At 38.6% G+C, this 26,985-nt stretch overlaps 3 protein-coding genes across 14 annotated transcripts in view; 1 reads left to right on the forward strand and 2 right to left on the reverse strand.

The window, feature by feature from the left end:
- The window catches only part of tmem117 (transmembrane protein 117), a 38,097-nt gene extending 34,005 nt beyond the window's left edge, over nt 1–4,092 (reverse strand). The window contains exons 1-2 of one of the 10 annotated variants that reach the window (XM_027001069.2): nt 3,985–4,092; nt 1,466–1,774 (exon numbers count right to left, since the gene is read on the reverse strand). In XM_027001069.2, coding sequence (XP_026856870.2) covers nt 1,466–1,763 — 298 coding nt within the window. In that variant the 5' untranslated portion in view covers nt 1,764–1,774; nt 3,985–4,092. Of the gene's footprint in view, nt 1–1,465 lie in introns of all 10 variants that reach the window. The other 9 variants (XM_027001068.2, XM_027001067.2, XM_027001065.2 and 6 more) reach the window with 9 other exon arrangements.
- A 44-nt stretch (nt 4,093–4,136) lies between these two features.
- On the forward strand, nt 4,137–10,104 carry twf1a (twinfilin actin-binding protein 1a). Its single transcript, XM_027001073.2, has 9 exons — nt 4,137–4,224; nt 5,159–5,236; nt 5,487–5,665; nt 6,575–6,670; nt 6,857–6,961; nt 7,805–7,930; nt 8,568–8,718; nt 8,842–8,963; nt 9,224–10,104. The coding sequence occupies exons 1-9, from the start codon at nt 4,200–4,202 to the stop codon at nt 9,392–9,394; spliced, it is 1,053 nt and encodes a 350-aa protein (XP_026856874.1). The 5' UTR covers nt 4,137–4,199; the 3' UTR covers nt 9,395–10,104.
- Nucleotides 10,105–10,801: 697 nt separating this feature from the next.
- On the reverse strand, nt 10,802–17,757 carry irak4 (interleukin-1 receptor-associated kinase 4). Of its 3 annotated transcripts, none has more exons than XM_027001071.2 (11): nt 17,257–17,757; nt 16,678–16,820; nt 16,338–16,505; nt 15,108–15,268; nt 14,649–14,713; nt 13,743–13,857; nt 12,889–12,998; nt 12,368–12,554; nt 11,722–11,784; nt 11,447–11,605; nt 10,802–10,976 (listed from the first exon to the last, which is right to left on the reverse strand). In XM_027001071.2, the coding sequence occupies exons 1-11, from the start codon at nt 17,415–17,417 to the stop codon at nt 10,947–10,949; spliced, it is 1,362 nt and encodes a 453-aa protein (XP_026856872.2). In that variant the 5' UTR covers nt 17,418–17,757; the 3' UTR covers nt 10,802–10,946. The 3 variants fall into 3 exon arrangements, with proteins under 3 accessions (XP_026856872.2, XP_026856873.2, XP_026856871.2); XM_027001072.2 differs by having other exon boundaries at nt 16,741–16,823; XM_027001070.2 differs by having other exon boundaries at nt 16,678–16,823; nt 17,257–17,756.
- Nucleotides 17,758–26,985: the final 9,228 nt, after the last annotated feature.

A 26,985-nucleotide genomic window follows, 5' to 3' on the forward strand; every position in this document is an offset into this window, starting at 1 on the left:
CACACAATCTGGCACAGCAGATATCTGTATTAAAGATGCTTGGCCAAACATGGCTCTTCCTCTTCCTTTCTCCTGATAAATGATGATGGGATGGAAGTGTGCAATTTTTTTTTCAAAACTCAGTAGTAGTCTGAGTGTTAACATATGGCTCCCAGTGCCAGCCCAGCCTCACCGATGTACCTGACTCAGTACACTGGCAGCTTGGCAGTTAGCTAATCATCATTAGTGGTGCAGTGGGTTCTGAAGCCTGTGACTGTACACAACTGCTCTAACAAGTACAGTAAGAGTTTCTCCTTTATGCTCTGACACTGTACCAAAGAGAATCAAAAGGTTTCCGTGTCTTACATATTAATCATGAAGTAAACCAACTTGGACATGCTAGGCTTTCTCTCCTTCTCTCTCACTATGGTGACATGGCTATAATTATTTCAGGCGTAAAGAGCAGGTCAAGCTGTCAGAGTCTCATCTTTAAATTGTTATGAGGCAGTGAAAAGACATCTCACGGTCCTCGACTCACAATGCACTGCAAATGATTGGACTAGTCATTACATTTATATGGGTGGGAAGAGGTCTGACTCAGAATATTAGTGAGCTGTGTTCACTGAAAAATCAAAAACAACTCCAACTAAGGACTGAGAAATCAGGATGGCAATAGCAGATTTAAGTGAGCAGACAGGGACTGTTGAAAGACAAAAGAATATACTAACATTCCAGGTAAAGGCCTTAGGTCAATATATCCACCTTTGCACTTCTGGCCAAAAAGGTGGGGGGTGTATGCCTGGAAGAACCAACAGAGGGAACCTGGACTGAGTCCAGCGTGTTCAGCTCACTCAGACCTAATTACATCATTTTTCACTGCATTGCACATAAATAATTCTGAAGCATAGGGCACTATAGTGCATAGGGTGCAAGTTGTTTGGGTGTTTGCATTTCTGCATTTGCACCATACAGACTATACAGTCAAACAAGAGAATGTTACAGCATAAAGTATGCTTCAGGTTACAGAGGTTACATTTTTAACTGCTATTCTCTCTCTCTCTCTCTCTCTCTCTCTCTCTCTCTCTCTCTCTCTCTCTCTCTCTCTCTCTCTCTCTCTCTCTCTCTCTCTCTCTCTCTCTCTCTCTCTCTCTCTCTCTCTCTCTCTCTCTCTCTCTCTCTCTCAACTAATTCACCAAACAGAAGTCCTAAATTCAACATTTAAGGCTAACACAAACACAACACCACCATAGCAGTGTTTGTACTGCATTTGTGTGCATGGGGATAATTGTTTTATCCCAGCACAGTATTTATTCACAGAACCCTAAAAGCCCAACCAACCAACCAGACACACACACACACACACACACACACACACACACACACACACACACACACACACACACACACACACACACACACACAAAATCACTACAACAGCACTGTTATACAGCAAATATCTAAATTAAAGTTCAGGCAGAATACCTACCAAACAGCCTTCGGTGAAAGAGAAACTTCCCAGCAATGAGGCCTGTGAAGATCGCTAGAATCCACATCAGTATCTTCACGGCACTCCATCCTCCGCCTGGGTACTTATTCACTATGAAGGAGAAACAGTTTCCCACCACGATGACATTGGCCTCCGTCTGGCTGTGAGACACAGGGTCCTCGGCAAAAATGAGGAAGTTGAAGAAGGTGACCAGGTAGGCCACAACCAGGCGGGACCATGGGTGCTGAAAGTAGTAGCGGAAGCGAGCATCAATCTCCATTCTGCCAAACCTGGCCATCCACTGGGGCCCTGATGGGAGGATGTGGGTGGGAGGGGGAGTGCGTTAGTGTAACAAGCATGCAACTTTTTCATATCTCTAAGATTCCCAATAATAAGAGACAGTATTAGATTACCCAGAAGGGATAATAATCATTTGGCATCGCAGGAAAACCCATGGCATATGAGTGCATCCGGACTGAGCCTTTATTATTAGGAATCAACCAACCTTTAGAGCTGAAGAAATACATTTGACTGGAGTGGTGTAAATACTTTCCCAATTAGTTCAAGAGAAAACAGAGGTATTAAAACAACTCAAATTATTGACAACGCAAATAATTACCTTGCAATATTTCTTAACTCTACATATTTTACAGAGCAGTATCAGCACGTTAATTTGCATTTTCAAAACAGAGATTTTCCCCGAGTCCACAAAAGTCAGAACATTCCACTCCAGAACAAGACACGGTTAACATATTTACTATAACATTCATTTACTAAGGTCTTTACATATACACATTTTTAGACATAGAGAAATATACGGTCACAAGGCAACTGTACAAAACCAAGCAGTCTATACATTTCAGTCGGAACTGCAAGCATGCTTAAATCCGCACTGCGAGCCCGATACCACCACCATGCAAAACAAACCCTCTACTCTTCAACTTCCCAAAATATCCGCGTATGAATGACGGTATGAAGCTCGGAATAGCACTACTGCTGGAAAATGCTGTATACTGTTGTGGCAATTTGTCTGCATGTACGTGATGGAGCCAAATATATTTACTAGAACAGCAGAAAATTTCACATTTTCCTAAGATCAAGACAAATCAACTAAAGCGACAAGCATAGATTTCACCCAGCGAAATACAAAGCAACATGCTTCGCAGTAGTCCGACTGGCTACTTGAACTTGGGGCTTACTAAATACATGCTCAAATTTCTTAGGATAACCTTATCATCTATTCCAGCTCTACGCGCAATTACAGCGCACACAGACAGACACGTTCTATGTGGGAAGCTTGGAAAAGCAAAACAGCTTGTTCGTTTCAGTGACTAATTTATGTTTAGTCATCCGAGCATTTTCTGCGAGAAAAGACAGCACATAGCAAACAAGAACGGGTTATTTTCTTACGAAGGCAGTCACAAAGCATCTTCGAGTTCATCACAACAGCGGTTACCACTGTCTAAAATGACGTTTCATTTATCCGCCTACAATTACACATCACCACTGCGAGTCGCAAATGAAGAGTCCAACTGAAACAATCAGAATTTGCCACACACAAGCCAATATTAGGTCGCTCAACGAGAAACCAGCAGAGCTAATAAAGTCTTATTAGAAAAAGACCCAGCCGTGCGTGCGGAGGCAGCCGCTAAACCCGCCCCACGCCTCTGGTCCCTACACCAGCGCCTCCCCCACACACGGTCTACCTGCTTCACGTTGCTTTGCTTTCGCTCCTTATACTGTGCACTGTGGACGCTCCCACACAAACTGTCTCGGCCTCACAGAGCACAAGCGACGCTAAACGATCGTGTTAGAGAGGGGAGGACGATGCAGTATGTTAGCACTGGAACCTGTTGGTGCCAGGACAGCCTCACATCCCTTGCCATCATTTCGGCGGACAAGTACAGCGAGGCTTTGCCTGGTCAGCACGTTGAAGAGTTGCGCGCCGTTAGTGGGCACCAGGACAGCACCGTAACGTATCCATCACACGTACACACGACGGTAGCTTCTATTGGAAAACACCTGGGCCCTACTTAATGCCAGACACACTGAACTAAATAAACCCGAGAGAACACTACAGATGTTTTCATTAGTAACAGTCAGCACTTGGGAAAACCAATTTGTGGCCAAGATCAGTAAATGATTAAATATGGTAGCCTTCCACATTCATGCAAAAAATAAAGTAAAAAATAAATAAATAAAAAATCTAAATTTACGTCGATCTTGATCATAGTGAAAAGCATCAGACGGTCGGCACAGCTACCATGTAGTGAACTCTCAGTAGAAATACGGCCACGCTTTAATCTGGCCTACAGTTTCGGTGGAAAAAAAAAAAAAAAAAGTTTTCCACAATTTCTCTTCGCTTTAGTGACAGGTGTACATTCAGTAAGCACGAAGCATTCGAATAAAAATCCGATTTCAATTCCTAAAAAAACAGAACAGACTAAACCAGTCTGGATCTTTGAAATAAACTGAAACACTGATATGGCTTTACAATAAAGTAGCGACAAGTAACTAACGTTGTAGTTACGACGTTATCGTAAACTAGAATCCCGTTTCCTAAAAGCAGTCCGACAGATTTTCGATAAAAACCCGTTCCACTGCACGCGCAGAAAGCCAGCAGGCCCTCAGACCGTGACGTCACAGAGCGGAGCCCGTCACCTGACCACAGCTCCGCTTCCGGCTTTCTGAGTCTTCTCGCCCTCTGAGATCTACCGCTTGACCAAAAGAGATAATGTCCCATCAAACGGGAATTCAAGGTAAACGTATATATATTTTTTACAATTTTAGTCTTAAAATGATAGTTCCCCTCATCAAACAGTGCTTTTAAAAAAAGATTATTATATAGAAAGTGCCACTGAAAAAACAGCATTGTTTTAGACTGTGCACAAACAGTAATCAAATCGTGGTAGCTAGTTAGCTAACGCTAGCTCACTGGGTTCTTTTGAACGATACTATACTGGTTTGCTTTGAGTATGCAGGCGTTGTACAACAGTTTTAAGATCAATAATTCGTACATGTTGGGTTTACGGTGTGCTGACAAATAGCTACCTCATCCCAGTCCGTGTGCCTCGCCTCGTTTCTCCACAAATTTCGTGTTCCTGTATTGCAGTTGCAGGATGTTAAAGCGCCAACGCCTTGGCTTACACCTGCATAGCTGGGCACCTGGTGAAAGGCCACAGTTAAAGAAGCTATTGGCCAGGTCTCTTATAAGACGGTGAATTAGTTATTCATAATGTGAATGACAACGGTCTGACTTTTATCCTAATAACAGCAACTTGTCTTTTCAAGGCAAGGCTTTTTTATTGTACTGCGACCTCTACGTTTTCCCGCGGTGAACTTGGGTTTAAAACCACATATTCATTTCGTCTTTTAGCTTTCGTTCCACTGACTCATTCAATTATTCTGTGCTGCTCGCGTTGTTTATGTGCAACGTTGTCAACCTCCGCACGTCTTTTCATGACTGACAAGTATATTGTATGGAATGACGCTTTCTTTTGGGTTTGGCTGTTTTGGAATATAACGCCCTGGGAGGGGCTAAAATGGATATTGTTCTGCACTTCATTTCACAGATGTGGAATTCACCATTCAGCTGCTGTAACAAAAGCTGTTGGTCATACACTGTGTTAGAAAAATGAAATGTATTGGCAGTATTTTCTTTGTTGTTCAGTCTTGTACCTTCTTGTCTTTAAGCTTCTAGGCAGGTAAAAGATGTCTTTGCCAATGCCAGGAATGGAGATTATAGAGTTCTGAAGATTGTGATTGAAGATGGTAAGGAAACCACAGGTTCCCTTTCTGTGTACAGTGAAAGACTAGTACTAGGATCATTTACCTGAAACTAACAGGGTAAAGCTCATATAGCAAAGAGTTATGGTACCAAAACATACTGCTCATTTAACTGCACTGTACATAATGCTCATGCAATAAACCTATATAAGTACTGCATAATTGGTACAGCTTTAATTTTAGTGAAATCCCCACAAGCACAATTTTACTATTCCTCATTTTTTGTACTTTATAGAAGAGCTAGTACTGGGTGACACCAAGCAGGCATCTCGGAGCTGGGAGGAAGATTATAATTCCCTTATCCTTCCTCTCCTGGAGAACAACTTGCCATGCTATGTTTTATATAGGCTGGATTCCACCAACAGTATGGGACATGAGTGGGTGTTCATCGCTTGGTCGCCAGACCACTCTCCTGTAAGCATGCTTTTTTGTGATGTGTTAAATTGATGTAAAAAGATAAAGGCTTTTTATCTTTGAGTTGTTTTATTTTGAGTTTTTATTCTGTGTTTTTTAAACCCTGTCTTCTGGCCAGTGTTTGAGAGTGTGAGTGTTAGAAAGCTGGTTCTCACATATTGGTTTCCTCTTACATTTCTTTTATGAAGGGAGGCTGTAAAGCACCTGACATCATCAGTGACTGGCTTAGCAAGAGAATCTGTTGCCTGAAGCACAGTGCTTTAGCCAGTCAGAATGCAGGGGAGTTGCAGCTTAGCATTTATACTCAGGAAATTGCTATAACAAGTTTAGACTTGCCACCACAATTCTGAGTGTGTATGAGGCAGTACAGATTTTATCAAGATTTTATCATAGCTGCATTCAGTTTGCTGTTCCTCTTGTGTTGCTGTATCCAGAATTTCCCATAAGCAGCATTACTTTCCAAACAAGCGAAGTCTGGGCTACTAGACATCTTTAATGCTGCACATAAAAACAAAGGATCCTAGATGTAGCATTTCTGCAGTGATTGTGTTCTAGGTCTTCTGCCCAGACATGTTTCAGTTCTTTTTCAGCTAAATAGCGTGCGTTAAAGCAGGAGCTGTTTTACTTGACTAAAGAGCATATTGCACGAGCATGTTGCATTTCTGTTTTCACTGAAGAGTCAAAAAGGTTTTTGCAGCTCTAACAGAATCTGTATTCAGTCTAGAGATGATATAAAACGAGTAGAAGAAAGATGTCATTAGTTGCTATTCTGATTTCACGCATGATGCTGTGGTAGAAGCCTTAGGGAATAACTAAACCCACAGAGCACTGTAAAGCACATTTGTCTATAAGATATTATTTGTGTTTGCTTTCTGTTTCATTTTGATTTCTTTGTGTGGCTCTCAATAGGTGCGCCACAAAATGCTTTATGCTGCTACCAGGGCAACTCTGAAGAAAGAGTTTGGGGGTGGCCATATTAAAGATGAAATTTTTGGCACTGTGAAGGTATGTAAATTAGATTATGAAATAAACTCCAGAAGTCTTATTTAGAAATCATAGAAATTAACTGATTTAGTTTTTTTTATTTTTTAATTTTTTTTTTTTACAGTGGACATTTTCATGTGCCAAAGCATGTTTATGTGCATCTGAACAATGAGAGAGGCAACATTTCTTCCCTCTTGTTCGTTTTAGGATGATGTTTCTCTCAGTGGTTACAAGAGATACATCACTTCCCAGTCTGCACCTCTCCCCCTTACTGCAGCTGAAGAGGAGCTCCGACAAATCAAGCTGAGCGAGGTACACATGCATGCACACCCCTCACTGAATATCTCCTAAAACTCAAATAATGAACATAAGTTAAAATGATTAATTATGATACCTGTGGTTTGGGCTAAACCCATATTGGTACGCATTTGAAACCAAAGCACTCTTTAGGCAGCAATATCCCAGGTGCTTTTAAAGGGAGCAAATAATTATTTGCTGTAAATGCAGTTCAATGTTTTGAATGGGAATTGTGTGTCTTTATCCATACCAAATAAGGAAATGCACTGAACATGCTGAGCTGTGTCTCTTCCTCAAAGTTACTCAGTCAGAGAAGTTGGCTTGCCTTGTCTGTCTAATAGCCATCTTTAGAGAATAACGCCCCATTAGTCTGAATGATGTTCAAAGATTTTAGTTTTTCATGTGGATCTGATGAAGCTTGGTGTTATTAGTTATTGATATAAAAATGTTTGTTGTTTGCTAAAATCTTTTTTGAATTATAAAATATCCACGACCAAAACTGGTCTGTGTATGCTGAAGAACAGTGTCTTCAAATTTATAGTCAGACTGAACTAGCAAATTGATCCCACAAATCACAAGTTCAAAAAAAAGTGCAAATTCAGAAGCTCTACTCAATAACCTGTAGCTACTTTTCAAGGAGATCATCAAGAATGGTTGTTTGTGTTTTTTCAGTGTTACTTATTAGTGAACATTTGAGGATTATTACTGTGTGTGCGTGCATATATATATATATATATATATATATATATATATATATATATATATATATATATATATATATATATATATATATATATATATATATATATATATATATATATATTGAGCTTTGCTGAAACTAGCTACCTGTGTGCGCAGGTTCAGACTGACATTGGCGTGGATACTAAGCAGCAGACCCTGCAGGGTGTAGCTTTCCCTTTGCATGGGGATGCCATGGAGGCACTGCAGAAGTTTAAGGACAGAAAACTCAGCTATGTGCAACTGGTAAGGTCACTACATACACTTCCTTTGGTTCATCACTAAATATGAGTGATGCATGGAAGTTCCCACAGCCTTGCTGTGCAAATTCTCTAAAAGGTCTGCAGAGCAGACAGGAAATGATGCATTCCTCTTTGGCGATAAATGTTGTGCTTTAAGCCTCTCAGCACGATTCCTTGTCCTGAATCATCATCCTTTTTTTCCACCTGACGATAATACATTTTTTAGTTTATGAAAGAGACACGTGTAGGGGATAATTCACTCTGAAATTCTAGTTGTTGGTTTTTTGTTTTTTTTTCCTACATTATCACACCTGAGTTAATTTGTCAAGTAATTTTCAGGTCCCTCATGAGCTTAGTGAGGGGTGAACAGGCACAAGCAGACACAGCATGATGCCCCTCCCTCTGGCACTGCAGATCCTTGCTGAATCAGACTCAGCAACAAAAAATTACTCTAATTACATATTGTATAGTCTTCCCCAGAGGAAGGCTAGGGAAAGGGCTATATTATCTATCCTGATGGATAGAGTGGCTGTCATATGTATTAGAAGACATTTCTAGAAAAAAAATCTTAATCACTCTTTAAAATCTAAAAAAAAGGTGCTCTGTCAGTGTTAACCATGCTTATGCATTTTTCATTTCAGAAAATTGATTTTGAAAAGGAACGCATCATGTTGTCAAACACTGACCCGGCAGAAATAAGAGATTTGCCCAAGAGGATTCCTAAAGATGCTGCCCGCTACCACTTTTTCCTCTATAAACATTCGCATGAGGGAGACCACCTGGAATCTATAGGTAAACATTTTTGGCCTTGTTTTTGTTCATGTAAGTTAAAAATGTTTCTCCAAACATGGAGAAAACCCTTTTTTATTTTCCTTATTGCTTTCTTCTTTATCATAACATTTTTGCCTGCTGCAGTGTTTATATACTCGATGCCGGGCTACAGCTGCAGTATTAAAGAGAGGATGCTTTACTCCAGCTGTAAGAATCCTCTCCTCGACATGCTGGAAAGCAAACTGCAGATGGATATTGAGAAAAAGGTATGAACTTGGAGAATAATTGTATTTTACTGGTGAAAGTAAGTGATCACTTGGAGATAATGGATTCTTCATCTTTTTTATTTATAGATGCCACACTGAACATTTTACAGGAATCTTGTTTATATTAATAAAAGTAATGTCTAGCAGTTCCTGCTCTGGGTTTAATCTTAAATTGAATACCATTTTTCCATTTTATATGGGACTCGTTGGATAGATTATCCGCCTCTGTCTCTTGCTATCTCCACCCCCCCCCAACACAGATTGAAATTGATAATGGCGATGAGTTGACCGCTGACTACCTGTATAATGAGGTCCACCCCAAACAGCATGCACACCGGCAGGCCTTCGCAAAGCCCAAAGGTCCCGCTGGAAGGAGAGGGGACCGCAGGATCACTCGCCAGCCCGGTGACGGCGACGAAGCGGACGATTAAAGCCCACATGAACAAAGCCCTTCTGTGCTCCTCTGGAACATTCCAAACGATGTTCACATAAAGCTATCCCCCTTTATAAAATATATCCCCCTGTCCCCAAAAATAGGCACAGCTACAAGACAACAGCCTCATGAGCTATGCATACATTGGAACACTCTCACATGATGGTTTGAATGCTGTAGCCTGAGTTGTTGTAGAGAAGTAGTAGGAGAAGAGTTTCATGCATGGCTATGGTTAGGCCAGTAATCAAATCTCAATCCAAGTGAAGATTTTTAAAACATATGTGGTGTAGATGTACAAAAAATATTCAAATCAAGCATAAAAAAATGTAAGCACCAGCATGAACACTTGGTAGTTTGTAATCAAATTTGCCATTTGCACAGTGGGATTATGCTTTGATGGTAGCTCATGAAAAATATGAATATGCATTGTGGAAAGGTCAGCAAGTGCTGTATGAAGTGTAATGTCATGGTTACTGTTTAGCTTAAACATGTGAGCTCTTAAATGTGAACAAGAACAAAAAGACCTCCATAAAATCCCATTCCTTCCATTCCAACTTTAGGGTCTGTAATATTTCTGTATTTTCATGAGACCTGTATGTCTTATTCACCACAAACAGCTGTAAGTTCACACTTACAGCCTATGTTTGGTCAATATAAAATCCAACATTGTTTTTTTATAACAAAATAAAAGTCCCATTTTTGATACAACTGACTGTCACATTCTCATGTGCCCGTTTGCCAAGAAAAATATTTTCCTATGCAAGTGATAGATGTTCTCTGTTCAAAGATTTTCATCTTGTCATGATTGTACATGCTGTCTGTAGCCTTGACTTGGGTTGGGGTTAATTTCAATGACAAGTGTCCAGTTAGTAACATACAGTGCACCAGCTGGGGAAAAAGAAAATCATTACAATGACACATTTCACTTTGGGTGGCAATGAATAAAGGAGAATACCTGGCTTCAGAATCCTCTCAGCTGCTGGAACAATCCTCACTGTAATTTATATTTTAGCATTAGCTCATTTAAAATGAAGCTGGATTGAAATAACCCCAGCCCTGCTGTCCACTGGTCCCTAAGCTGCTAGTCACTGAAGAACTGCAACAGCTACTACTGCTTTTTAAAAAGCACTGGTGCAAATGCTGCACTGTAGCACAAGGTGTCTGGAAAACTAGTAATGTCACAAAATACAAGCCACTACGGACACTCACGTACTGAAAATTAATGAAACTTATTTAAACATCTGTTATCTGTACAAAGTGATGCCATTCCCATGTTTACTGAACTGGATAATGATTTATGTCTCATTGGTGGGCTTGAGAATGCTTTTCACTGTAAAGTGTTTTTTAAAAGAATAAAATATTTAAATCACAAATGATTTCTTCATTGCATACCATCAGTCTAATATATGATGATGTAAACATTCTTTAATAGGGAAGTATGGATTAACTAAACATTTTTTAAATGTGCAAAAATATTTACATACATTTTGATTCCTAATTATACACTTCACACAAGTACAAGTTGTGTCTCGTAGTTCCACTGGTTGGGTCTAAATAAAATCCTCTAGTTCAGTGAGTACCTACCAAATGAAAAGAAGAAAGTAAATACATGCATAATGAACATTCTAGTCAGTGCTTTATGATCCATACATGAATTATTCACTTCATATGCGTGATAACACTCCATTCAAAATGTTAAATTGATACATATAGTAACCACAGAATAGTTTTGTAGCACAGCTCTGCTTTGTCCTAAAGCAGTTTTTAGTTTCTTAGCTAAAATAATGCTGGTCACATATACCCCTTACATTAGATTCAGATTAACCTGTGACTGTGAAAAAGGAACATAAGATAATCTATTTTTAAAGTAAGCACCCATAATATAGCTACAGCATAGAAAATAAAAACAGAACAGACAAGACAGCTGTATAGGCCAAAGTAGCAGGACGGACGGACTGACGGATGGACACACACACACACACACACACACACACACACACACACACACACACACACACACACACACACACACACACACACACACACACACCTCCTTCAGCAGAGGCCTTCTGTTCTTCCTTTCACTCAGACACCTGCTGGCCACACTGTACATCTTCTCCACACAGTCCATATCCCAACCCTCCATTTTGTTATCTATAAACTCCTGCAGTGTAATCTCTTCATCGTCTATCTCATCCTTCATCTCCATCTGAAAAAAGACAACAATTGTGCTGCTACAGAGATGCACAGAACTTTATCTAGAGTAAGAGATAGTGTTGATTACAGAGCACTGACCAGCACTGACCAGCACTGACCAGAACTGACCAGAAGCTTTGGATCCCGGTTTTCATCAACTGGAGGAAGTCCAGACAATATTTCCAGCAGCACCTGAAAGAATCAGCACGTTGTGTTGAACTTATCCTAGATGAACTAAACACATGCTGCTTCTCGTTGGCTCTGTAAGCAGCCATTAAAGGCCAGCTCCACGGCCCCCTACAGGGGCAGGTTGGCTGCTCTACTGTTGACAGTGTAGCTCACTCTTGCCTTGACATCTCAGATGGTTTCACTTAAACTATCCATATGCTGCAGGGTGTATTCATTTTATAAGTGTACAATTAAAGAGTACATTGCATCTGTTTTCATGCATATTTATGAGCTACCCTCTATCCTATTCATTACCAGTCAGTCTCTGTCTGCAGTACCACGGCTGATATTATGTGGGTGTTGGAATGTTCCCAACACAGCAATGACACTATCTCATAGTGCTAGAGGTTCTTGCAAGTGTCAGCATCACTGCTAGTTTGATAAAAAAATTATGTTTGAAAAGTGACATAATAAAGGATGACAACACAAATTTTGGCCATGGCTAAAGTTTTTAATTGTACATATACAAGATGTTCCTAAATGTTTTTAATAAAGTGTAATAATAAATCATGATAATAATAAATAAATAGCACCCAGTAGAACATACCACTCCAAAGCTGAAGACATCTGATTTAGGTGTGATCTCTCCTCTTAGAGCCTCTGGTGCCATATAAGCTGTTGTACCCACAATTCTTTCAGTTATTACTGTCGTGCACGAGCGCTTAGATGAGGCACGTGTTAAACCAAAATCTGAAATCTTCGGAATGAAGTCTTCATCCAACAAGATATTCCCACTTTGCGGAAAACCACAAAATCACAAAACATTATTTTCTTAAAATTATATTACTGCTTATTATGCTAATAAGTCAGTAAAGGTATTTGAATGGAAGCTACTGAAACAGTGCTACTGAAATTGTGAATAATTTGTGAATAATAATTAGGACAGTAATAGAAAAAATAGAACAGTGATAATTATGCAATGCTAGTACTGGGAGCTCATCATTCAAAAGACTATATATGTAGCACTATGCAATGGGCACATACATATATAAGAACAAGCTTAAATAAGCAGAGCACCACAGTCCTCTAGGAGTAATACCAATGTAACTGAACTGTGATGGTGAATACCTTTTTACATCTCGATGTATGTGGTTCTGGTGGTGAAGATATTCCAGGCCCCTGGCTGTGCCCAGGGCTACGGCACACCTCACCTGCCATGGGAGAGCAGTACTGCCCTCCTGTAAAGAGATTTAGTCCGGGCATTTATTCTTGGCAGTGTCTCTTACCTGCTGATAACTATGTGCAGTCTAAATTCCATGGTGATACAACCATGACACAAAAAATATTAAGATATCAATGGCCATAGCAGAGTCTCTAGGAGGGAAAAGGTTTTTTTAAGAGTTTTGAGTTGGGCTGTGGTATTCTGGATGTATCAGTTTAGGAACTGTTGTAACTTAAATGGTATAAAAGTACTGTACAGTTGGAAGAACCATAGCAATGACAACAACGGCACCTGGAAACATTAAATTTGGTGTTACCTAGTAGTAAACTACTTTAAAGGCAGTAGTGTACAACTGAACTTTCAGATTTCTTCATTCTACCCCTCATAGATAAGGCCAAATGCCAGAGAGTTGTAGGTCATTCTGTTCCTGCCTTTCCAACGTACATTGACTGCCAAGTAGAACCTTTCCAGGATTAACCTTTACAAAACCCCTAGAAGGGTTTTATTTATATATATATATATATATAAAAATAAATAAATAAATAAATAAATAAAAAGCACACACACACACACACATACATACATATATATATATATATACATACATACATACATACATATATATATATATATATATATATATATATATATATATATATATATATATATATATATATATATATATATATATATATATATATATATACATATATATATATAAAATTAGATGCTGGTCAAAACATAAAGAAACTTTACTCACCAAACATGCTAGTCGATCCAGTAATGAGCCGTTAGACATGTAAGCATAAACTAAACACGAGTGCTGGCCATCACTGGAATAACCAACCATATTTACCAGATTTTTGTGTTGTAACCTGAAAACAATACACAAGAAAAACATAAAGACACTAGAAAAAGAGCCAATTGTAGGAAATCATACAGTAGAAAGAGTGCAATGCATACAAATAGAAAAAGAATCAGTACTTAGCAGAACTAATATTAGTTGTTGCTCAAATAAATGCATCATCCAGCACGTAAGTAATTGGCATATACTTCAGTTCTATAGACTGTGAAATTGCCTAAATGATCTAATAGCCCTTTAAAAAAGTGCCAATACCATTAAAGCTGGCACCCAAAATATTCCACCCAAGTGCTATAGTTTTATTTAAAATCAATTGAAATGAATGGTATCAATTTAAAGCTCATGGCAGATGGGCTATGGGCTCTTACCCATAGCGACTTACATATTCCAGTATGACAGTATGTGTGTGCTCCTTTGGTAATTGAACTCATAACCTTGGTATTGCTCTATCTGCTCTAACATGTAACCTATGCAAATATTGTCCACATTGTCCAATAACGTACTGACTATACAGTGTGCACTTACAATGATCCCCTCTCGTCAATGTCACATTACACATGGCGGTGTTCACCACATTTCTGTGTGTTTGTTGTCTGGTTTGTATTGTCGGTTCTAATATGTGTATCTTCCTTATTTGCCTTTGCCCATGTTTGCTCTGTTCACCATTATACATAAATTCTATGTTCTCAAAAATTATCAAGATGATTTAAATGTTAACCGTCAATGTGAGACAGAGATATAGAGAGACTAAAACAAAGTTAGACAAAGCGATGGATAAAGGAATGTTTGATACTATCATCTAACCTTTTCAACGTTTGAATCTCTTGAATGAACTGAGTCTTCAGGTCCTCAGGAGACATGTCATCTACCTGACATAGGAGAACAAAGAGAAAAACAGACACTTTAATAACACAAATAACTGACCTCATTGCACAGTGCTCACGTTCGCATGTCTCACTGCAATGGACCTAGTAGATTAGCAAAGAAATAAGAAGCAGCCTGCAATTTATTAAGCCTAACGTCTTAATTTTAGTTGCACTTTAGTTTTATTCAGTGTTAGAAGGGATGTTAATTTTGGGACCCATGTGTCAGACAAATACAGTTACTCAATAAACAGAAAATTGAAATACACAGATTTTATTTAACATGGGTTTTCCCCCTCATTAACGGTACCAAATACAATTTTTGTTTATATAAAATAAATATAAATACATATGTTTACAAATAAATATTCAACCTACTGTATAATCATTATTCACTTACTAAATTAAGTTTTTTCACTGCTACAGGTGTGCTGTTGAGGAGCCCCTTGAAGACAGTTCCGAACCCTCCCTCACCCAGTCTGCTGCCCCCTGCTGACACTGGACGGTCATCCCAGCTCTTTGTGATCTGTGTCAGTTCATGAAACGTGAAGGTGTAGAATCCTGGATTCAGGGTGAAACAGAGCAAAATTATTCCATGTGAAATATTACTTATAGTGTTGTGCGGATTATTTTCTCTCTTTTTTTGCTTAATGGTTTCATCATATGGAGTGTGCCTGGAATTTACGGAATAGAAACCATAATAGACTATATGGTACATGAGAGAAGAAAGTTTTAACTAAAACTATGCAGAATTGATGGCATGTGCATAGCTAACATGAAAGGCTTGCAATGCAGATTATTATGTATTTAAAGGATTAGCAGGAAGGTTTGGAGATGATCTGAAAATACCCCTCTTGAGGCCTGTTTCACAAAGCAGGATTTTTACTTAGCTAGTTTTAATCTTTTTAATATATAATTACGGATTTTCTGTCTCAAGATGGTGAAACATCACTTTTTTCTAAAGTACTTCGCCATGGAATCTTATGATACTCAACTAACCCCCTTAAGGACAGGCTAAATTCAGAATTATGGCTCATAAACAGATGATGGACTAATCAGCTGCCATATTCCTGGTGGACCAAATGTATCTTTCCCAGTATTCTGTGAAAATGACCTCACCATTCCTTGAAAATCCCATGAATATATGGGGGCACAAATTTTGAGATGGGCACTTTGCAAAGATACTTAAGATAAGGTCTTCTTTCACCCAGATTTGTCAAGTCTGAATTTGTTTTTACAAGTGACATTTTATTTAGTTCTTACACATTAGCATTGCAGCTGAAAAATATAGTGTAGCCTACAAACCATCAATTAAAGACAGTACATATAAATGTTACAGAGTTATTATAAATGACCTATTTAGCGTTTATATAACTTAATTAAGAAAGCAGATATCCAAACTAGCCTACACATCATTAATGTTGATTATTCTCCTCCAGCATTCAGTAAGCGATTGCTTTTTGCAGTTGTACACTAATGTCATGTTTCTCTGTTGAAACCTAACAAGTCCTGTTTATACCATTGGCCTTCCTTAACATGAATCCACCACAGACTTTACCCCACCTAATTCTGTCATTGCCGGAGCACAGTTGTGATGAATTACTGGAGAACAAAGTGTATCCAGTCATACCTTCATCTGTAGGTTCCCGATTCTCCTCTGGTCCTGTACTACTATCAGGTGCTGTAGAAGGTGCTTCTCGCTCTACAGCTACTGTGGTCAGTGGCTGAGTCTCATTCTTACAGTATGCAGTGGGAAGATCAGTTTCTGCTCTCCAGTTTGTGCAGTTTGTAACTATATCTAATTTCAGACACACACATAATAACCAGTATGCCACATCATAACATTAATTACAATGATTCTTCTTTCCAGTAACTCAAAAACATATTTATGGCCCTAAACGGTCTGGAGTATTTAGAAATCAGTCTTGCCATTGTTAAACTGTTGTTTTAATTGTTAAGAATTTTCTTGCCTGGTAAAAGTATTCTTGCAGGTGCAAACAACTTGTGTCTGTTAAGGATCTCAAATAGTTCACCTACAGTGCTGTCTGTGGTTCCCCAGTCAAACAGCAGCTCCACTGTAGGACTTTTACCTTGGGCCACCAACCTTTGAAATCTCCTTTGAAAACAAAAGTCAGCTCTGTAAAATCCATTCATCTCACATGTGAAGTGTACATAGTAACAAAGCTGAAATTTGCGATTACAGTCAAGACAATGAATCTGAGAGAACAGGCGAGGTGTCGTTCCCACTGAAAGCGTAATCTTTCTGGATACTCTATCACAGTACACCTTCCGAGTTGAGAGGTTGTGTTTGTGTAATTACGGAGCACTTTATGAACAAATCCCTGCTCAACCTCAAAGACATAATTTAAATGCTTCAGTGTTTTCTTCTGTTTGATAATGGACCCTAACAGGGAGACAACAGCGCTACTAAATCATAAATAAGCGTATTTTTCTCACAACCTTTACTACTGCTTTAGCCTTTCTATCGCAATGATATAACGGCAAAAATAAAATTTGTTTAGGGATAGGCTTAACTATTATTATCATACCTGACGTGCAACTGAGTGTACCTTGGCTCCCCCGTCGGTTTCTGTATATCCATCAGGACAGTCTTCCACTCATCGTGTGGGTCCAGGAAATCAGATAGATTTTTAAGAACAGAGTGTTTCAGCTTCCGAATTAATGTTTCAGATGTTACAGGGTTGCTCATGTTGAACCATAACAGTCAGGCCGGTTCTCAAACTTTACACCACTTTTATCGCTTTGAAGACCAACGTTAATAAAGATCCCGCTTACAAACCCAAATACTAAGACATTATTACGATGCTACTGTTGTTGCAAAATACTATTTGTGTGTGGGATTTCCCGAAATTAAGAAACTTCCTCATTTTAAGTCATTTCCCTTTTAGGCAGATATGTGTAGCAGTTATTAGATAACGCCCCCTAATACGGAAGCAAACTCGTTCAGAGTTTCTTCGCGTCGCATATGCGGCTCGAATGACCCCTTTCCAGACTTGAAAAGTGAAATATGTCAGCTAAACATAAATATACCGAAGGGCCTTAATCACCACTTTCAGATATCGCCTAAATGTAACGTCGATGGTTTTATTCAATGCTCCATTTTGCCCTCTAATGGTCATATTTTGTACTTCGCCTCACGTCGCCCCACTGCCAGCCAGGAAATTCTTTTGAATATCAAAATATTCAAGAATATGAAGTCTTGGTATTTCAAAGTGCAGTTAAGTGTAATAAGTGCTACCTGTTTAGTAAGTAAATATGAACCTATATATAGAGTGACCAGTAGTGTAAAATGTATACGTCTTTAAATGAGATTTTCTTCATCTTATGGTTTTTGTGCTTTTCTTATCCCACAACACTCTCTCTCTCTCTCTCTCTCTCTCTCTCTCTCTCTCTCTCTCTCTCTCTCTCTCTCTCTCTCTCTATTCTACAGTAAATCTATCAAAGGCATAACTAAGCAGCTACTACTACTACTACTACTACTACTACTACTACTACTACTACTACTATATCCAGTGCCTTTCCATAAGATTTGTGTATTGTTCCTAAAGCACCCATTTGATCACCTGTATAGATGTATTTATTTAAAGTTTCTTCAGTTATGAGAGAGAGAGAGAGAGTGAGAGCGAGAGAGAGAGAGAGAGAGAGAGAGAGAGAGAGAGAGAGAGAGAGAGAGAGAGAGAGAGAGAGAGAGATTTGTTTATCTGATAGCAGGTTGAAATACTAAAGTAGTTTATTGGAATTAATACAGTTGGGGGATTTAATCATTTTTCTTTTTTAAAAGGTGCTACCGATATATGATAAAGCACAATATTAGCTTTGCAATAAATAGTGATTTAAGGCTTCGTGGACATGATGTTTAGGTACTGATTACGCATCATTAATTCATAAGCAATATCTCTCCTTGACAACGGAGGGCAGTGTATGACTGTGAGTCCTTGTTATACTCACAGTGTTCCATAATTTAATCAACACGTTTCAACATGTTAGTTTTCAATTAGAGAAATGCTCTGAAAATGATTAATGGTGTTATGATGCGAAAGTCTGTATCGTATTGCAGCACTATACTATTCGAATTCTTAGTGGAATAAGGTATTTCTGTCCTCCCATATCTCACCACATGCCCCTGGGATGCAAATGCCATAGTGAGCCTTAGTAGAATTAAAGCTCTTTGTTACCATTTCACTTTGAAATATAATTAACCGTAGAGACTGTGAGAAACTGATCACAGACCAGAACTCTTATTTAGTTACCCAATATAACATTTAATTTGGAAGCATTAAAAGACATTATACAGCCAAGAAATAAAAGGCTGCGAGATGAGTGATTTGTAGTTTGTATGTCCCACATGTGAGGCATCTGTGTATTCACTACTGAATGTAATAAAAAGACCAACTTAATATGTTTTATGCATGAAAAAGGAGATGGAATAAGATATAGAGAGTGTTACAGACATAATTGTTTCATTATAAGTTATCCTCTGATTGCTTTGGCAATGCTACTACAAAACTATCATGCCAGTAAAGCCCTTTGAACTGAAGAGAAATATAGAGACCTTTAGTGCTTATATAGAACAAGAGGTCTAATGCAGAGATGCCAGAGCACCAGAACTGGTCAAAGCAGGACATATGATTGCCAGGACCCTACTGACAACAAAAGGGAAGTGTGTCGCACCAGCCTGTGAAGCAGTAACCAAAGCAACAGCACGGTGAGCCCTGTGATACATACTCAGACTGTGTGATGTGCAGCTGTCCTGTGATATTTTTCCTGGACCAACAGCAGTATTTCTGTATTGCACTTTTACTTCTTTTGCTCATTCTAAGAATAGTTAGTATAACTGAGACCGACAGTGAAGGCTTTACTAAGAGGAGTGTCGGAAACCTTGGCGTTTTTGTAGGACACCCTGAAAAAAGATAACTTTCAATATCATTTGATTTATGCTGTTGGGTTTCATCTTATAGCTAATATAAATGGGATCAAGGAGAGAATGTGCCATGAGAGAAACAGACTGACAGCCAAGAGAAGGGGCTGGAGTCTATAGCCATTATTTGTCTTTTTGTAAGACTCTTGCCAGCTTCCTCCCCCTCTCATTTTGACAGACAGGGTTAGCCGGGGGGGGGGGGGGGGGGGGGGTATTCTTTCTATCACTCTATTCTCCCTATCTCTTGATACTCTCCAAGCCATGTGTCAAAGGAACTGAAGACACACTATGCTGTTGCATTAAGCATTGTTATGAACACAGGTGCAAGACTGTGGCACAGTTATTGATTGGTTTGGACTAGGCCTGGAGTTTCATGTGAGAATTTATATATATATATATATATATATATATATATATATATATATATATATATATATATATATATATATTTATGTGTTTGTTTAATTAAAGAGACACACAATAGTATGCCATACTAACTCACAAAAGGCTTAATCATTCATATAAGGAATATATACGCTCCCAGTTAGACCTGCTTAAGAGACTAACAGACGTTATATTAAATTATATATTATATTATATTTAGTGCATTTTAATCTGAAAAAAAAATCATGATGATTATTTTGTGTGTGTTTTTCACATGTTTAACCCAAATTAACACAATTAATTACAGTTAATTTACAAGCTATATAATGAATTGTAGTGTGCAGCTACCTGTAATTTATTAAATAATAGGATTCACTTCTCATGTTTCAGTTTTACTGCACAGAAAGCAGTGGTGGCTTGTAGAAAGACTGCATATCACAGAAAAGCTTCTTGATGGAAGTAATTATTGTGCTATATGGTAAAAACATCAAGTGTGAATTTGTTCACACATGGTCAGCTATATGAAACTAAACTGAACTTGACTCAGGCTGTTTAAACATTCAGTAACCCACTCAAAGCCTTGTAGCTAGGTTTTAGGGCTACCACAAGCTCTAGCAGTCAACGTTTGGGGACTGAATGTGTTGTCTTTTAGCTAAATCTTAACTAGAACACCCTCCTACTCAGTTCAGCCCTTTCCATTAGCTTTAAACTTTGACCAGTACCTTTCAAATGATTAATTTGGGTAGGAAGACTAAAACCCTTCTACAAATTGAAGTTTTACTTTTAATTTGATTTTCTATCTTATTTCTACTATTCACTAGGCTTAGAAACCTTCATATCACCATAAAGGGATAATCCACCAGATTTTAGAAAGCCTGCTCTTAATTTCTTCTGTCCTTTTGTTCAGGTACTGACAGGACACAGCCTTGAGTTAAGGCCTTGGGAATCTGAGTTCAGTTGGAGTTCAGGTGCAACATTTGATTGGTGGATAATCTTTCTCATTAGGTATAGTGAATCATTAATGAGAACTACCCACCACTAGTGGTGCTCTTTGGCTTAGAAGGCAGTGTATAAATATCTACTTTTCATTGAAGTTGCCCTTCACCTTGATCTGAAATCAGCTTTGCTGTTTCATAAGGTGAAGATTAAGACAGGGCACGTAGATTTTACACCAAAGGGTAATGTCTACTTCAAACTGGAAGCGGAGGGGGCCTGCCAGCTTGTTTTATATACCAGAATGGCCTGTATAATCCAAGGTTCCTCAGTACTAATCCATGCATGATTAAGCTCTAATGGCTTTTATTTTTTAATAAAACTAATAAACATCCTGTTGTTTCGTCACATGTTACATAAATTTAAAGAAAAGAATTAGATTTTTGTTATGGCTGAATATGCTATCTATGGAGTTTGATCAAGCCCAATATTGTCTGAAACGTCACAACACTCAGAACAGCTCCAAAAGACATTCTTACCTAACTTCACTCAAAGTTTCATGGCCAGATTCACTGAGACTTAAATGAGTAAAGTGAGAAATGAAAGATTAATTCATGATGCTTGTTAGCTTCTATTGTCTACATGTATGACCTAAGCCTTAACAGTGGGATAAGCAAATGTGATTCCACAGAGCAATTATAATAAAACCTTTGAGGATCTTCTTACCTGCTGTAATGACTGTGTAGCAGCCCAGGACTGTTTCTGTATCTTGGGAACTGTTTAATACACAGAGAGGCAAAAGGACATATCATCAGAGCGTGTAGCGTAGCGCATGTGCTGAAGAGCATGTGCTTTTTACAAGAGTGAAAAAGAAATGTATCTGGTCCATCAAATATTATACTCTCAAGAACATACACATACAGTGTGTACGTACTCAAGTGAAATATCCTTTGTTGTTTCACTAGAAAATCCATCTCACTTTCTTGACTGTATTATTTCTTTTTCTCTTTTGTTAGCTGTTTCCTCATTGTGGAGTTTGGTCTGACAGTGTCACAAAAAGAGTAGCAGCTGAAAGGGAGCAGATACTCTTGCAGCTATTTTCCAGCTAAATAAATAACCCAACAGGCATAGCATTAGTTACATTTAGGTTAGCTGCAAGCTTCCTGAATGACTTCAAAGCACAGTATAAAACTCAGGTTAAATGACAAACGTAAAGAGACAGCTATTTCATTTTCAAAGTCCTGGCCATCTGGTCCCACACATTCTCTAGTAAACCAGTACGGACATGTATTGTAAAAGGATAGAGCTACTCAGGTGTTATACACTGTGTATATGTCTTTACATTCATATATCACTAACTTCAAACCATTGCTTTAAACCATCACACGGCTTCCAGATTAAGTTTAAAAACAAACACAAAGTACATGTACTATTGGACTGTATGTATTTCATTAGCTTGAATATAGTTTGAATATAGAAATGAAACTTCAGCTATGTTAGATGTAATGTCTTCAACAGTAGCCTTGTTTTTGACTTTTTACTCTTTTATTCTCCTGTGGCAATAGAAGAGTAAAAAAAAGTCAAATTGTGACAATATCCATTAATCTGGACTCTCTATTTACATGTCCACGTTGTCCACTGATTGTCTATAGAGCGACCAACGTATTTTAAATTAAAATGTATTTACGCCATTTCATATTTCATGATGTTGATACTGACATTAACTGTCCAGGGAAACATCCTCCACTGTTATGCCTGAAAGCATAACATTACTTCAAACCTACTCTCTCATCCATCTTCCCCTTCACAGCCGGTGGATAGTTTAGACCCTTAGCGTCTGTGGTCAGTCAGACTAAAAAACGGAAACATTCCTCAGTCGTTTACTTCGAGTCTCCGGGATAGCAATGTCATGCCTCAGCTCCCGTGCAACATAACTTCAGTCAAAATGTTCTTGGACAAACAGCTGTCTCATTTTGCAAATGTTATAGTGGCTTAAATTTTATATGGAGAATGCCCAATAAGATATAAATATATGCAGTACTATTGTATTCTCGACCAAGCAGTTTCATGTGCATGTGTTTGTCTAAGAATATGCTAATTCACAGTTCACATAAATGCATGCTTATGTTTGAACATAGCTGTTTACCTGTTGCATTTGGTGAATTTTCTAGTGTTTGCTGAATCCAAAAATAATTTAGGATAAGAAAACAAACAAACGAAAAAATATTACTTGAGGCCCATTGTGCAAAATGGAAGCCCAATTTCAATTCAAAAGTCAATTCTACGAGTCACTTTATTACATGTATTACTTAAAAATTACTCTATGTACACTTAGAGTAATAATGGGCATTATATAGATTTACTGATCTCCCTACCTACCTATCCAAAATGTCTTCTTCTGATCCCCCAGATAATTGTATAAGATCAATAACGCTTTATGCCCCTTACAAATTTAAACTGAATTAGACATAAGTTGCTCACATGATGTTCAAGTCATTTGGTTTGGAACACCAATCCTTCATGTTTTTATGGTTGCACACAGATATTTTGAGAACTGACTTACTCTGATATGACATTCTGTTTCAATTTAAAATCCCAAATTCTACTGTAACTTCTTGCAGTGGTATGGAAAATGGAGGGAAATCCAAAAACATGAAGGCAGTGAAGTGAGGAGACCATGCCTCATGTGGGGATAACTCCGAAACCTCCTGAGATGCACTTCATTCCATTCATCACCTGCCACTGTCATCTGAGTTGGGTTGGGCATGGGAGATTATCTCAACCCCCCACCTGAAATGGAATACCATGACTTAAAGCTCATTCCTCTTTCCTGCTTCTTTAAATGGTTAAAGCATCTTTCAATGCTGCCTGATTAGCTTAAACATATTACAGTGGACACTGTGTGCAAGGCTCTGTCAAGTATTCCAGTGATGATTTTCCCTAGACAAGACTTCCTTTAGTGGGAGTGTGAACTGTGGACTGTAGCAGCACTGGTTCTGGGTCCAAGGCTGAGCCTCTTTTTGACCTGCTCTTCAATTACTGACCGTGGCAGTCTCCTCTCTGCTCTAACGATGGTGCTGCTGAAGTTAGAAGCATATATATATATATATATATATATATATATATATATATATATATATATATATATATATATATATATATATATATATATATATTATCATACATAACTCGTGAAAATGTTAAGATAAAAAACTCAAAGAAAGAGCCCCAAAAGAAAAAAATATTTTATGCAATTAAATAGTATACATCTGTCTTAAAACAGAGGCTATACGTCATTTAAGATACATTTAATCAGACATATTGTTTAATGTGTTTTATTTCGCAAGGAAGGAATAGTTTTGTGCAATTTAACAATCTTGCCACCATGAGTCAAATTAGTACAACCAAACAGTTGTCTAAACCCCCATTTCATGAATTTGTTAGAGGTTGTGAGAAACATCACAAACGTTTTCCAAACGTCACATTTGACAAGTGAATTTGGTAGATAGTAAAGATTGTTACACAACTTAGCCCAGAAAGCACCAGTGCTTTCCAGGGGAAATATGTGGACACACTTCATCCATCAAAAAATCTCCCACAGCCCACACAGACATGAAGAGGAAGACCAGCCATTTTTATCAATGGACAGATAAAGCTAGTCTCCTGACTTATCTCCTACAGATGCCTTCCCAGACCCTGTGGTATTAGGGATATGTTCCAGTTTCTCATTGGTCCAGTGGGAGTGTGGAGATGGTATCGGTGTAGTGTGGTGGCGGCCGGCCCAGAAGGCTTTATTTGCCATCTGTGGTGTAACCATCTCCCCTGCCCATAAGACAAATGAGCAGTCTGGATCACCACTACAGATCTTAAAGGCAAACAATTAGGATAGGCCACCTGGGCCCCTATTCTTGACCTGAGTGATACCTGAAAGTGCTTAAATTTGGAAAAGGAAGCGAGTAAAACACCTCATAAACTTTTATTAAGCCTTGTCAGTTGACTGTGAATGAACAAAAGCACTTACCTCTAGTCATACTATTTTAAGTCTTCATAGAATAGTGCATAATAATAAAACAATAAAACCTGGCAATTTAGGAAGTCACAATGTAAAAGGGTTTAAGCAGTTCTTTTCTTGTGTGTGTGTGTATGTGTGTGTGTGTGTTTAATTTTTCAGTAAAAGGGTCATTTGTCTTGCTTTGCTGAAAGGTGTCATTATTCAGCGATGTCTTAATCTGTCAAGGGAAGGCTAGAGATCAAACTACAATTTGTTCTCTATGTACTGATCAGCCAACAACAGAGACACAATCAAGTCTATGCACATTATTCAGGCAAACCTACATGTGTATTTAGTCATTTAAAAAATCATTGTTCTGGCTCCTCCTGGTTCACTGGTTCACAATAAGAGCACACATGGAATGTAACTGGTTTGAGCAGGGCACTCATTCTTAACCAGACACTCACTCCGCTCATCACTGAGTCCTAACCATACACTCACTCCACTCACCACTGAGCCTTAACCAGACACACCTTAACCAGACAGTCACTCCACTCACCACTGAGCCTTAACCAGACACACCTTAACCAGACAGTCACTCCACTCACCACTGAGCCTTAACCAGACACACCTTAACCAGACAGTCACTCTACTCACCACTGAGCCTTAACCAGACACACCTTAACCAGACAGTCACTCCACTCACCACTGAGCCTTAACCAGACACACCTTAACCAGACAGTCACTCCACTCACCACTGAGCCTTAACCAGACACACCTTAACCAGACAGTCACTTCACTCACCACTGAGCCTTAACCAGACACACCTTAACCAGACAGTCACTCCACTCACCACTGAGCCTTAACCAGACACACCTTAACCAGACAATCACTCCACTCACCACTGAGCCTTAACCAGACACACCTTAACCAGACAGTCACTCCACTCACCACTGAGTCTTAACTAGACACTCACTCCACTCAACACTGAGTATTAACCAAACACTGACCCCACTCACCACTAAGTCTTAACCAGACACTCACTCTAATCACCACTGAGTCTTAACTAGACACTCACTGCATTTACTGGACCTAGACATTCCTGGGATGCAGCTTTGGAGGTCTGACTGACATATCCCTTAGTCACAGGCCTTCTTCCATATTGACACCAGAATCTCATATGTATGCTTTTGAAATAGATCCAGATTTTTTTTAAAGATCAGGTCTTCTAAACTCTCCTGATACACTCTAGACTGGAAGTGAATGCTCATGTATATCTGCCTTTTTGTTTTCTCTTTCTATTTTTTAGATTTTAACATTGCATGGAATTCCCCCGTATCTAAATCCAGTAATTATATTGTGTAATATGTCAAAACAGCTTCCACTTCTTTCTTGTTTTTGTAATCCCTCCCCTTTGAATGATAATACTGTTAACATATGCTTCGGATTTGCTGCGGTATATCTGTCATGTCAAAACTAATAATCATACAGCTTTGCCAAGAATAATATAACATTCAAATTTTTTGTAAGCATGAGAGATATTCAGTACTCATGTGTTTTCAGATATTCAGATATTCATGTGTTTTCCTCAACATGGACACATTTTTTTTGTTGCCAATTTTTTATAGGTCAACTGTCAATTCCATGAGCTGCACAAAGAAACTGTCCAATCTGGGACAATTTATTTACAGTTGGGGTTAACAAAGCAACACCATTCACTGTTGTTTTTGAACAGCTTTTCAGATTATCTTAAATGAAAGCAACCTTCTGATTCTGAAGTACATTTTTGATTCTGAAGTACACCCCCGCATTACACTGCTGAGACCAGAGCACGAACACAAATCCTTGCCAAGTTAATTTTGACCCTGCCTCCACTGTGCTTAGCCCAGAGTTAATGAAGCACTGAGGCACATAAGTGGCCTAGCAGCCCTTAAATGTAGTACTTACACATTCTGGGAAGAGCAAATTCAGTTTGCAGAGTTTAACAAAGGCCCCAAGGCTCTCTATGAATAGACTCCCACCAAATTTGAT

This window comes from Electrophorus electricus, chromosome 2 (assembly GCF_013358815.1).
Source record: "Electrophorus electricus isolate fEleEle1 chromosome 2, fEleEle1.pri, whole genome shotgun sequence".
In the NCBI taxonomy this organism is placed as follows: domain Eukaryota; kingdom Metazoa; phylum Chordata; class Actinopteri; order Gymnotiformes; family Gymnotidae; genus Electrophorus; species Electrophorus electricus.

Bases quoted from the DNA above. Each gene is read 5' to 3' on its own strand.
- irak4 (XM_027001070.2), bottom strand. From the start codon at position 17,417: ATGAGCAACCCTGTAACATCTGAAACATTAATTCGGAAGCTGAAACAC. The intron at 16,506-16,677 runs GCAAGAAAATTC...GTCTGAAATTAG, and splicing joins TGCAAGAATACTTTTACCAG to ATATAGTTACAAACTGCACA. The intron at 12,999-13,742 runs GTGAGTAAAGTT...ATCTCTTTACAG, and splicing joins TGGATCGACTAGCATGTTTG to GAGGGCAGTACTGCTCTCCC.
- twf1a (XM_027001073.2), top strand. From the start codon at position 4,200: ATGTCCCATCAAACGGGAATTCAAG. The intron at 5,666-6,574 runs GTAAGCATGCTT...GGCTCTCAATAG, and splicing joins GGTCGCCAGACCACTCTCCT to GTGCGCCACAAAATGCTTTA. The intron at 6,671-6,856 runs GTATGTAAATTA...TGTTCGTTTTAG, and splicing joins AAATTTTTGGCACTGTGAAG to GATGATGTTTCTCTCAGTGG.